Source organism: Pygocentrus nattereri, chromosome 15 (assembly GCF_015220715.1).
Source record: "Pygocentrus nattereri isolate fPygNat1 chromosome 15, fPygNat1.pri, whole genome shotgun sequence".
Taxonomy (NCBI): Eukaryota; Metazoa; Chordata; class Actinopteri; order Characiformes; family Serrasalmidae; genus Pygocentrus; species Pygocentrus nattereri.
The window spans coordinates 8,357,468-8,370,903 of record NC_051225.1 but is presented as its reverse complement, the minus strand read 5'-3'; the positions used below and the strand labels follow the sequence as shown (position 1 = coordinate 8,370,903).

The 13,436-nt window shown below is 38.7% G+C and overlaps 1 protein-coding gene across 1 annotated transcript in view; it reads left to right on the top strand.

The window, feature by feature from the left end:
• Nucleotides 1-13,436, top strand: part of ncanb (neurocan b) — a 235,380-nt gene that overhangs the window by 138,454 nt on the left and 83,490 nt on the right. Inside the window, exon 9 of the mRNA XM_017701362.2 lies at nucleotides 8,418-8,534. Within this exon, the coding sequence (XP_017556851.2) occupies nucleotides 8,418-8,534 (117 nt within the window). The remainder of the gene's footprint in view (nucleotides 1-8,417; nucleotides 8,535-13,436) is intronic.

The following is a 13,436-nucleotide window of genomic DNA, read 5'->3' as shown; positions in this document are numbered from 1 at the left end:
GTTTTAAGACCAGTGTCTAGTCTGAGCATGTCACTTGTTTATCTGTCTGCTGTCCACAGCAGACTCCCGTTGTCCACCCAGCCCATTACTGCACTGTCCATCATCCCTGCCTGCAATGTTGACTAATGTAGGTGGAAGGACACTGTGTTAGACATTTTCTCAGGCTCAGCAAAGACCACAGGTTGGGCCTCCAGTCAGAAAAAACTGCAGGCGTCAGGTTCATGTTCTGTCATTTTGGGACTTACAGAGGAGAAAACTTACGATAACACTACTGAAAAAAACCAAGATGACACCAATTCAATACCTAGTATCAGGTTGATTTTCCAGCATATAATTCTGGAACAGATATCAAGAAAAATAAGAGTGAATCTAATTTGATTAATTTAGTCTAAATCTATTATATTATATCAGAAATTAAAGTTGGTCACATGCAAACATAAGAAAAACAATAAGCTAGTTTAAGATAAGAACAAACACAGCTAGCTTTACATGGGATAAATGAGTTGCTAGCTTAACATAAGAAAAGGCATAGCTATCTTAAGATAAGAAAAATAAGTACCTAGCTTAACATAAAAATATGAGTAACTAGCCTCACAAAGGATAAATCAGGTACTTGCTTAACATAGGATAACAGAGTAGCTAGCTTAAGATAAGGAAAAAAAAGTAGCTGGCTGAACGAGAAAGAAGAATACTTAGCAAGAAAAATGAGTAGCTAGCTGAACATAAGAAAAAGCATAACTATAGCTTAATATAAAAAAAGAAGAAAAATGAGGAGTGAGCTTAAAATAAGAAAACGAGTAGCTATCTTAACATAAGAAAAACAAATAGATAAGAAAAACGAGTAGCTAGCTTAAGATAAAAATAAGTAGATAAGAAAAAATGAAAAGCTACCTTAAAATGAGAAAAGGCGTAGCTACCTTAAGAAGAAAAATAAGTAGATAAGGAAAAACAAGTAGCTAGCTTTAACCTCTTTAACTCCTTGGAACCACTGGTTGTTCCAAAACGCACTTCTTCATGTTCTCTACTCCATTGCTTTCATATTTTATTAGCTTCATTCAAAAGGTTGGTGTCATATGAGGCTGTAACTGTCTTCTCTCCAGTCAAATAGATGGTGATGTAACTTTAAAACTTTATAATAAATGAAGCTGAACTTACAACCTTTTTTCTGGTGAAATTTGACCCATTTTTCCACAAATCCTACAAACTGAATCTGAGATGGCCTTCAATGATCTGCTCTGGTTAAAATTACTTTTAATGCAAATTAATGCAAAGAGCATCCAAAATTTTAGCAGTAAATGGTAAGCATACAGCATTAGGTTTATTAACATAAAACACATTTTCTGTTAGTTTGAAGGTAACCTATAAAAAAATTAGAAAAGAAAATAGTAGCTAGCTTAAGATAAAGAAAAGCACTAGCTAGCTTAACGTAAAAAAACGAGTAGCTAGCTTCATATAAGGAAAAAGAATAGCTAGCTTAACAAAAATGAGTTGCTACCTTAATGTAATTATAAATAAGTAGCTAGCTTAAGATAATTAAGTCTAATTTTGTGCATCTTCACAAGATAAATGTTTCTGCTTTGTTCTTATAGGATGTGTGTTTAATTTCAGTTATTCCATTATTTCTGCATACCAACATTCAAAACACAACATATGCTGAATGTCATGCTGGTCTAAGCTGGTTTATGCTTGCTTAGGCTGGTCTAGTGCTGGTTTGGTGGTGGTTTAGCTAGTCACTTAGAATGGTCATTCTAACTGACCACCATACGAGCATCCACAACACAATATGTACTTGTTCCGCTGGTGACCTGCTATGCTGGTCTATACTGGTTTTTCTAGTGGTGGTGTTTGAGCAATTTGAGCACTTAGATGGCTGGAAGGATCGAACTTCAGTGAAGTGCTTCAATTAAAAAATGGCTTAAAGCTTAAGAGGAATACTGCTGATTATTCAGAGCTTCAGCATAATTAAGTATTTAAGGCGTCATTCAAAGTCAGCTAATTCAGAGCAGTTTGATAAGAACTGTAGACTGTTGATGTTGAAAAACCTACTGAGCCTGAATTGTTCACAACAGCGGTGATAGGAAGATGGATGTTTGAAGCATTTAATGTAGGAGTGCCTAAAATGTTAGTCTTGGGGAGGCCAAAGTGTTTGTGGTGGGCAAAGTGGCCAGTTTTAAAATGTATTTTATATTACCTTCGACTTTGTTACTAAAATGGTTTTACAGTTTCTACAGAAAATATGCCTTGGGGCAAAAAGCATAGATTTTTGCAAGACGCAGAGAACTAAACGCTTCTTTACTGAATCAGCCTGAGTGCGTCAGCTGCAGTACACTCTTCTTTTCATTCTTTTTCATGTGCATGTTGGGTTTTTACCCTCCCGATGTGCATCATTACATTCACCCAAAGTTGTAATGGAGACTGTGCACAGTGTCTGATGTGCTGTGTCTGATTCACTGTCAGATTGTGTCCCGTGCTGGAAACAGATTGTAAAACAGCACTTAATCAGTTTCCCAGAGCAAGGCAAAAAAGCGGGGAAAAAGGCGTCCGCCCAGCTGCCGTCCTTGTAAAAGTTTCCCCCGTCGAAAAGTGGATGTAATTACAACTTAATCTGTTAAATCTCTCTTTTATCGCTGCACCCTCCAAAAAACATCACGCCTGAGTTTCGTGGTGGCTCAGCTAAGGAGGATGGAGTGTGGTTATTAGCTGAGGACACCACCCTAATGTGCAGTAAAAATAGATGGCAGCGTGCGGCACTTTGAAGTGATGATCGTATAATTTATGGGAGCTGGGTGGGTCGGGAGGGGCAGCGTTGTCCTTACCCACAAAGCATCTGTCATGATGAGAAGACTGCTGACAGCAAAGCTTTGCCAATCTGTCACCTGCTTGGACTCCTCCGTCTTCTTCATTATAGGAACAATAGGATGGATTTTGTATGCAAACAATAACGGATCGATAACATAACCAAACTTGAAAAGTGCATTTCCTGAAGAAAATGCAGAGTGATTACCCAGTTAAAACAGTCCTCAGATGGTTGCTAGGGGGCTACAAAATGGTTGCTATGGTATTACAGGTGGTTGCTAGGGTGTTATTTGGTGGTTGATATGATGTCTGAGGTGGTTGCTAAGGTATCACAGGTGGTTTCTAGAATGAATGCTGGAATGTTACTAGCATATTTGGGGGGCAGGAGTCATTGGCTGGAGGTTAGGGAACCAGCCTCAAGACCAAAAGGTCGCTGCTTCGATCCCCAGAGCCGACAGCACATGACAGAGGTGTCCTTGAGCAAGACACCTAACCCCCAACTGCTTCCTGGGTGCTGCGGATTGGGCTGCCCACTGCTGAGGGGGCCCGACGTCCACAGATGGGGGTTGTGCTCACAGCCCAACACCGTGCAGGATGCTTGGCATTTGCCAGAGAACACCAGGATTGGCATATTCGCGACTGGTGCCCTGTGCTCTTCACAGATGAAAGCAGGTTCACACTGAGCTCATGTGACAGACGTGACAGAGTCTGGAGACGCCGTGGAGAGCGATCTGCTGCCTGCAACATCCTTCAGAATGACCAGTTTGGCAGTGGGTGTGGGGTGGCATTTCTTTGGAGGGCCGCACAGCCCTCCATGTGCTCGCCAGAGATAGCCTGACTGCCATTAGGTACCAAGTTGAGATCTTCAGACCCCTTGTGAGACCATATGCTGGTGCGGTTGGCCCTGGGTTCCTCCTAATGCAGGACAATGCTAGACCTCATGTGGCTGGAGTGTGTCAGCAGTTCCTGCAAGATGAAGGCATTGAAGCTATGGACTGGCCCGCCTGTTCTCCAGACCTGAATCCAATTGAGCACAGCTGGGACATCATGTCTCGCTCCATCCACCAACGCCACGTTGCACCACAGACTGTCCAGGAGTTGGCAGATGCTTTAGTCCAGGTCTGGGAGGAGATCCCTCAGGAGACCATCCGCCACCTCATCAGGAGCATTGCCAGGTGTTGTAGGGAGGTCATACAGGCATGTGGAGGCCACACACAATATTGAGCCTCATTTTGACTTGTTTTAAGGACATTACATCAAAGTTGGATCAGCCTGTCGTGTGTTTTTCCACTTCAATTTTGTGTGTGACTCCAAATTCAGGCCTCCATTGGTTAATAAATTTGATTTCCATTGATGATTTTTGTGTGATTTTGTTGTCAGCACATTCAACTTTGTACAGAACAAAGTATTCAATGAGAATATTTCATTCATTCAGATCTAGGATGTGTTATTTGAGTGTTCCCTTTAGTTTTTTGAGCAGTGTATATTATATATAAGTCCAAGACCAAAAAGCACCGGAGGGCAAAGTCATAGGGCAAAACACAATACTGAGGCTAAAAGAAGACAACAGCAAAAAAAACAAGGCAGAGAGATTCCAAAACCGTTTTCAAGTTCAAAACAAGAGGGCAAATACACAGACAACCTCCTCAGAACCGGCAATACCTTGTAAGGAGGGAAGGAAATCTTTCCGTTTGCTCCTGTCCTCTCATTCCCCACGGTCTTCCAGGGTAGAACAGGAGCTGGTGGAATAGGAAGAATGAGTGTAATTGGGGAAATTTTGAGCTTATTCAGCCGAGTCTTTAAATACTGAACATCAGGTTCAGGGGCAGGTAAAAGGCTAAGCAAGTGATCAGAGGCCTGACTGGGGTTTGCTGAGTGCAGATCAGAGTTGACGCAGTGGGAGGGCATGACACGAACAATTATCTGTGTCTTAATTTGTCTTAATTTATTATTTAAAGTTCATTGAACTCAAAATTTTAGCACAGCAGACTGGACAGTCCTGACCTTTTAGTCCTTTCCTTAATGCTACATCTCGGTTACACTGGCTACACTAAAACTTGAGCTTAGATTTTGAAAATGAATAGTGCACAGAAATCTGATTTAGCAAGGAAATATGCACAGTCCCTCAAAATGATATTTTCAAATATTCCATCAGTAAATATCCATCAAATGTTCATCATTCTTTCCCCTCAAGGTCACCCATGGCATATATACGCTCCCTACAAAGCGTCCAACAGTAAAATGTTGTGCACCTTTTGTACAGTCATATAAAACATGGCAATACACAGAAAACTCTTCTGCTGGCTGATATGTTTAACTAACATTAGTGGCAGCTTTAAATAAGTTGAAGGCACCATTGCCAGAAAACTCTCTGTATGGATCACCAGTGAGGTGTTTGTCTTGTTGGATTCATTTCTGACTTATTGCAATACATGGACTTTCAATGCATAACATTGGTCTTTGTGTTTATTATGCTTTGAATTTGTGTGAAAGTTATTGTTATGGAACAAAACAAACAAGAAAACCTCCTTTACGCTTTGGCATGCTTTTGTCATTGAAACAAGCATAAAGAACTTAGAAGTAAAGGCTAAATACCTGCCACTGAGAATATAAATGTTAGTGTAGGTCTATGTCTATGTCATTCACTACATAACTACATATCAATAATTATGGCATGTGAATTGTTAAGGGAATAGTTCAGCAAAAACTTCCCCACATATAGTAGATGAGATAAGACCTGTTAAAATTTGGCTAATGTAGCTAACAAATACTAAAAGTCAATAGTCACCCAAATTTTTTCTCTAAATACACCTCTCAACCTGCACAAGCTGCTTCCAGGTCTTCATTAAAGTTGCACAGACTTGTCAGTGTGGTTTAGGACCCAGTATGACTTGTGCTGCATTCACATGTACGCAACAGATAGACAACAAACAAGGAGCCATGGCATTGTCATGATGTCATTGTCCCAGTATTACATGACAAAAACATTAAACAGTACAGAGCATTTGTCCGGTATTTGTCCACCTAAAAATACACCGCTAAAGATCTACACTGTTAAAGATCTTCTCTGATAATCATCTATTTTTGCTGGTAATACTGTCACCATGCCAATGTTTGTGTGGCTTCAGACCACCAATCGTTGGGTACTGCTGTAAAAGTATGGAACACATTTTTTTTTTTTTCTTCAGTGCAAACATATGAATACAGCATTACTGTGAACTATACAAATGAAAAAAACACCATCACTAGATGAACACAGCAACGTTAAACAACAGGTTTACAACAGATAAACAACTCCCCCTTCACATGCACACAGCATATATCTTTACATAAACACATATGGATAAAAAAGCTAACATAATATTAGAAATCCCATTTGGGCTCAGAAATGAGCAGTATATACAGTTAGGCCCAGAAATATTTGGACAGTGACACAATCTTCATGATTTGGGCTCTGCATGCCACCACATTGGATTTGAAATGAAACAATTAAGGTGCAATTGAAGTGTAGACTTTCAGGTTTAATTCAAGGGGTTACACAAAATTATCCTATGAAATGTTTAGGAATTGCAACCATTTTTCTACAAAGCCTCTTCATTTCAGGGGGCTCAAAAGTAAATTAACTTTAGCATAAATAAAATGATCATTTTTAATACTTTGTTGAGAATCCTTTGCAGGCAATGACTGCCTGAAGCCTGGAACTCATGGACATCACCAAATGCTGGGTTTCCTTCTTTGTGATGCTTTGCCAGGTCTTTATTGCAGCTGTCTTCAGTTGTTGCTTGCTTCTGGGTCTTTCTGCCTTAAGTTTTGTCTTAAAGCAATGAAATGCATGCCCGATCGGGCTGAGATCTGGTGATTGACTCAGCCATTGCAGAATATTCCGCTTCTTTGCCTTAAAGAACTCCTGGGTTGCTTTCGCAGTAAGTTTTGGGTCATTGTCCATCTGCACTGTGAAGTGACGTCCAATTAACCTTGCTGCATTTGGTTGAATCTGGGCAGAAAGTAGATCCCTGTACATGTCAGAATTCATCCGGCTGCTTCTGTCTTCTATCACATCATCAGTAAACACTAGTGACGCAGTGCAATCAGAAGCCATGCATGCCATCTAACTGCCTCCACCATGTTTTACAGACGATGTGGTGTGCTTTGGATCATGAGCCATTCCAAGCCTTCTCCATACTGTCTTCTTCCCATCATTCCGTTACAGGTTGATCTTAGTTTCATCTGTCCAAAGAACGCTGTTCCAGAAGTTCCAGGCTTCTTTATATGTTTTTTGGTAAAGTCTAATCTGGCCTTTCTATTTTTGAGGCTGATTAATGGTTTGCACCTTGTGGTGAACCCTCCGTATTTGCTCTCATAAAGTCTTCTCTTCATAGTAGACTTAGATACTGATGCACCTACTTCCTGGAGAGTTTAGCTTGGGTGGATGTTGTGAAGGGTTTTTCTTAACCATGGAAAGGATTCTGCAATCATCCACCACTGTTGTCTTCTGTGGACATCCATGCCTTTTCCCGAGCTCACCAATGTGCTCTTTTTTCCCCAGAATGTACCAAACTGTTGATTTAGACACTCCTAAGATTTCCTCCATCTCTCTGATGGATTTCTTCTTTTTTTCAGCCTAATGATGTTCTGCTTCACTTCCATTGAGAGCTCCTTTGACCGCATGTTGTGGGTTCACAGCAACAGGTTCCAAATGCAAATGCCACACCTGGAATCAACTCCAGACCTTTTACTTGACTAATTGATCATGGATTAATGAGGGAATAGCCCATGTAGCCCATGAAGTAGCTTTTGAGATAACTGTCCAATTACCTTTGGACCCTTGAAAAAGAGGCAGCTACATATTAAAGACCCGTCATTCCTAAACTCTTCCTCCAGTTGGGATGTAAATACTCTCAAATTAAAGCAGAGAGTCTGCACTTTAAGCTCATGTTACATTTTACAACTGTATCTAATGTTTTGGTAAATAGCTAAAATACCAAAACTTGTGTCACTGTCCAAATATTTATGTTCTTAACTGTATATATGTGTGTGTGTGTGTATATATATATATATATATATATATATATATATATATATATATATACAACATCATCATCATCATCATCATCATCGTCGTTAACCGCTTAATCCAGATAGCGTCGTGGTATAAATATATATATATACAACAGTTATTTTAAAAAGAAACTGCTGAAATTGTGAACATATGTTGCATCTGTTTGCCTGCTTAACATACAAGCACATGAAGAGGAGTCAGATTTCAGCACTACACCTCTTGTCTAATATAGCTGCTACATGGAGAACTTGGGTTTTCTTATTCAGAGTATGTCGTACTGTGTTCCACATCACATTGACAAGTCTACATGACCATAATGAAGACCTAGATGCGGTTTGAGCGGATTGAGAGATGTTCCAGGGATGTATTTATCCATTTGGGTGGCTGTTGACTTCTAGTGTCTAGTGTAATGTTACTCTTGTAGCTCCAGTGCTAAACAAAAGAAGCAAAATTTGAACACTAAAGTCTTGGTTGATCGACTACATCTTAGGAAAGTGGAAATTGTGTAGAGGGGTTTTATTCAGAACCTTTCCTTTAACACTTCGTTTTTTTGCTTCGACAGTGGAGAAGGACCCTTGCCAGTTGAATCCCTGTCTGCATGGCGGAAGCTGCCTGAGGGACAGTGATGGCTACAGCTGCCTTTGCCCTCAAGGCTATTCTGGAGAGAGCTGTGAGATTGGTAAGTGACCCGATGTCTGTTTCCAGTAGTGGGTGAGGGCTGAAGTCAAAGAGGTCAAGGAGGCTAAAAGTGACTGAAGGTTGATTGCTAAGCTTCTGTGAAGCTGCTGCCGCCAAGCTCGATATCGATCACATTTATGCTAATGCTGCTGCTGATGATGATAGTGATTATATAGACAGTGGCAATGATGATGCCCATACTGCAATGAGGGGCTGATATAACACGTCTTCATCCTTCTTTTCTCCACTTTTGGCACAGGGCCCGTAATTTAGAACTTTAGTGTGGTTTACAGATGATGACATTGTAGCAGCTTCATTGCAACAGCAAGGCCATGGCAGCCTACTCTCAAGTGACTCATTCGGTCTTGTGCAAGGAGCTGTGAGAGTAAGCAAATGTTACTTTTCTCAAAACTTCACCATTAAAGGGGAATTCCATTTGTTTGTTTGTTTTTTTTATTTCTGCAAAATTCAATCACTGAGATGAACAAGAAGTCATTCCTGTACATGGTTTGATGTGCAGTCTCAGATTATAATATTTATTTTTGTTTTTTAACATATTTACATAGTTGTCCAATTAAAACAATTGTCCATGTGATATGCAGTCCATTTTTATTAAATATAATTATTATACTGATGTTAAAACTATAATAATAATTCTGTTATTTTAATTTTAAAATGGCCAACAGATAATTGTCCAATCAGATTTTTTTTCTAGGTAGATACTCCTGGCTAGCTCTCCTATAGGTTATGAAGCTGAACTGAAGCTCTTACATATTAGATTAACTGGCAGCATAGTGAAAAGATAAACTAACCACATTTTTCATATCACATTTTACTTTTCCAATAAGTGGGACCAATTTTTTTGAGAAAAATATAGTGTTAGAAATCCCATTTGGGCTCTATCAGAAATGAGCAACTATCTTAGAGGTGTTTTTTTTTTCTTCTTTTTTGACCACATTGAGGCCCAAACTGAAGGCCCAGTAGAATCACTAGTAGTTAAGGTTCACCCTGGCTGTACATGGACGCAAAGTATATTTCTCTTGTACATAGAAATTTCAGGGACAATTGTGTAAAATGGTTATGTACATGCCTGGTGCCTGAGACTTTGCTTAAAAATGGTTTTGAAATAAGGTTTTGTGTTTCAAACACACTTTTATAGCAGAAATTGACATGCAGTGTGTTCTAAGGCAAACTAGTACTGAATCAAAATGCATTGTTTTGGATGCACTATTTTAATCAATATTATCAATATTACCTATAAAACTCAGAAGACATGGATGTTATTTGATATATTATAGACATCATGGTTCCTATCACCACCCCTGCAAAAACAACTGAGTCGATAATGCTCTCTACAGTGAATCATTTCACATCAAACCACTCTAAATGACTTTGTTTACAGCTCAGTGACTGAATTATGCAGAAATTGGTAGAATTCCTCTTTGATGCCTTTTGGCTTGATGAGGATCATGAGTATTGCTGAAGGCAGAGCAGTTAACACTGGTTCATGCTTCTTAAGCCCTGTTGAAATGAAGCTGCTGATTAGCTTCATCAGTCTGAGATATGGCTTCATCTCTGAGGATGGGAACAGCCGGCAGTGGACAGAGAGCTCCTCTCTTGTGGACCAGTGTGTAGAGGGGTCCTGTACAATCTGTAGAAAAGGTGAGAATCTCCCGGCTCTGAAGGAGGGCTTTAGCAATGACCAGAACATTTTCTGGCCAGGAGGAATGAGCCCAGGGAACAGAGAGGGAAATGGAACTAAGGGCCAGATGTACTAAGCCATTTGCACCTGGTTTGAGGTGCAAGTAGGACACATTCCACCCACAAAAACATACATTATGTAAGACGCTGTCATATGAGCAGTTTATAAGCCATGTACATCTGTGGGGAACCATCAGGGCCTAATGATGAGTTTTAATTCACCGATTCATCATGCTTGTTGTATTTAAACTATGAAAGTATTGTAACAATACTCTTAAATCATTAAGTTTTGGTTGGAAAGAAAAGGGTTAAAATCTTGAACAACAGAAAACTGACCAATCTGGATATTTTCCTAAGTGGATACAACCAAGTGAGCTCTCTCATTATTGTTTTGTCAGTTGCGCCAGTATTTAATATAACACATCATGCCTTTAGTTCAGCTGAAGGCCTTGAGAGATGAACCAATCAGTCATATTTTGTTCCTCAATTGGACCAAATTTGTGAGGAAAAACAGCCAGAAATTTTACATTAATGCCAACATAAAGTTAGAAATCCCCGAGAAATGCTAGCAGAAATTAGCTTTGCCAATAAATATTTGTTATTTCTTTGTTTTTTTAATCAAGTTTTGATATTCATGGCCTGAACAGACTCAGTTTAGCTACAATCTGCTCTCAATAGCTTTCACTGGTTGATTGCTTTGTCTATTATGCTAGTAGTCAATGTAAAATGTCAGAGCTTCAGTTCCTAAAGGCCTTGACAGAGGAATCAATCGGTCATATTCTGTTTCACAATGAGAAAAAACAGCTAAAATGTTGTAGTAGTGCTAACAGACGCTCAGAAACCCCCAGAGATGTTAGCACAAATTAGCTTTGCAAGTAAAGCTTTTTTATTTCTTTCTTTTTTGATCAAGCTTTGCCATTCATGGCCTGAACAGAAGACTATAACAATATCTCCATCATCAGTCGGCATATTTACAGCCATTTCATGTCATAACATTCTGTAATAGAACATTTAGAGGCATGAAACTCAAATGTCTGGCTCCTATCACCACCACTGTGAACAATTCTGACTCAGTAAGTTTCTCTAATACACTGCTTTTCAGTCCAAACCACTCTGAATGACTTTATTATTACTTTTTATGATATAAACATTTTGAAAAATCGGTGGAATTCCTTTTTAACAATGGCAGTAGCCACCATGATTGGTCACATGCTGAAGGGGTACATGCTATCAGAGTAACACTGTTTTCACAGCATAACACAGTTTTAACTCTCTGTTAGCAGCTCCTGAGGCACATTCGCTGTTATTGTTTCCCAAATTTTACTTTTGAATGGTAATTTCAGACATTGTGAGTGTGTGTTGGGGCTGCGTTGAGGCATATTTTGCCCTGAAGATTTTCATATACATTCAGTGAGTGCAAATGCAATGGGGTAGTGGGTGGCTCCCAACCTTGATGGTACTAAAGTACCCCTGTTCATTTTGGTGTTTCTCTACTTTAACACACCATATCCACCTAATCGGCTCATTAAAATCAACATGAATGGGAATAAAAGTTATAATGTTTTTTTCTTCTGCAGTGTGATGTATTTCTTAGCGCTCAGGGATCTTAATGATTGTAGTATCAGGGAAAAAGTATCTGAGCTGAGTGTTTTCTCTCTATGATACTTGGGGTTTTGTGGTGGGAGTGTGAGGTGAGGCATGATGCTCTTGGTTAATATTTTTATATTATATGAAAAATAAGGCTGTGGCTATGGACTAAAATGCTTTATGTTTCTGTGATGACATGAAAACGTGGGACAGAATTTTCTGAGTTTCTGAAAGTTTTTTAGTTTAAAAATTCAGCTCATCTAAATCTTTTGACTTTAAATGAAATCAAATATGTTTTTAAAAAAATTACAAAAAATAATAATACTATTTCAAGGATTTAGGACAGACCTCCAAATAGATATCACACTGTAAGTTATATATATTATATATATATATATATATATATATATATATATATATATATATATATAGCATACTGTAAATATCTAAGGTCTGAATACTTAATATTTTTGCTGTGGTACTGCAGTTTGAACTAATTTCATTTATTTTATTTAATTAATTAATAGGATGGTCCACATATGGGTTGTAGGCATCACAACCCCTGGTTCCTATCACCACCACTGTACAGAAACCAAGCCTGGGTAGTTTGTCTACCATGAACTCAGATCAAACCACTCTTTATAACTTTAACGACTGTTTAATGACTGGGTTTATCTCAACCATTGACTTATGGATAAACTTCAAAAGTCCTACTTAAAGTACAATTAGAATTAATTAGAACTGTAATTCTCTTTAATATAGCCAGGAATATGAATTAACAAGGTGACCAAGGTCCATTTTGATTTCATGTCGACATTAACAAGCCCATCCTGGATGGAGGCAGGAAAGCAGTAAAATGCAGAGGCGGAAATAAATACTCCAGGACCAGGACTGGGAGCCGCTGATATAAGGGGTGAAATAAGGGCTTTTGCTGTCAGTGTAAAACTGTAGTAGGTTTGTGGTGATAAAATCTCCTATATAATAAGCTTATCTGTTAATTGTAGAAATCACAACAAGACGAAAAGTCTGTTTTATGTAATAGAAATGAAGAAAAACTACAACCACTTACCCTGTAACACTTGTATTATTTCATTTGACTTAATTTGTGCAAATGTCAACAGATTAGTTGCCTTTGGGTGTTCATGCCAAAACAGACTTGAGGCCAGAATGTTCAAAAGCCCAAAGGACAGCTACAGACGTGTAGCAGCTCAGCTTCATTCTGCTTCAAAGTACATAAGAAGCGAGAAAAGCTGAACTTTAAAGAGCTCCTATCATGGAAAACCACATTTTCACCACTTTTTTTTTTTAAATATGAGTTTGATGTGATATACAAACATTTTCAAAGTTTCAAAACAATGTACTCCAGTACCCTTCAGCCCTGCTACACAAACCCCTTATGAATTCACTGATTTTGTATATAGATAGATAGATAGATAGATAGATAGATAGATAGATAGATAGATAGATAGATAGATAGATAGATAGATAGATAGATAGATAGATAGATAGATAGATGAACCTGTCACAAAAGCCGTTATTTTTCATTGTCATGGTGTTGCAAGTTCACATTTTACATCAGAAATGGTCAAACGTCAATGTAGCCATTTTATGAAAA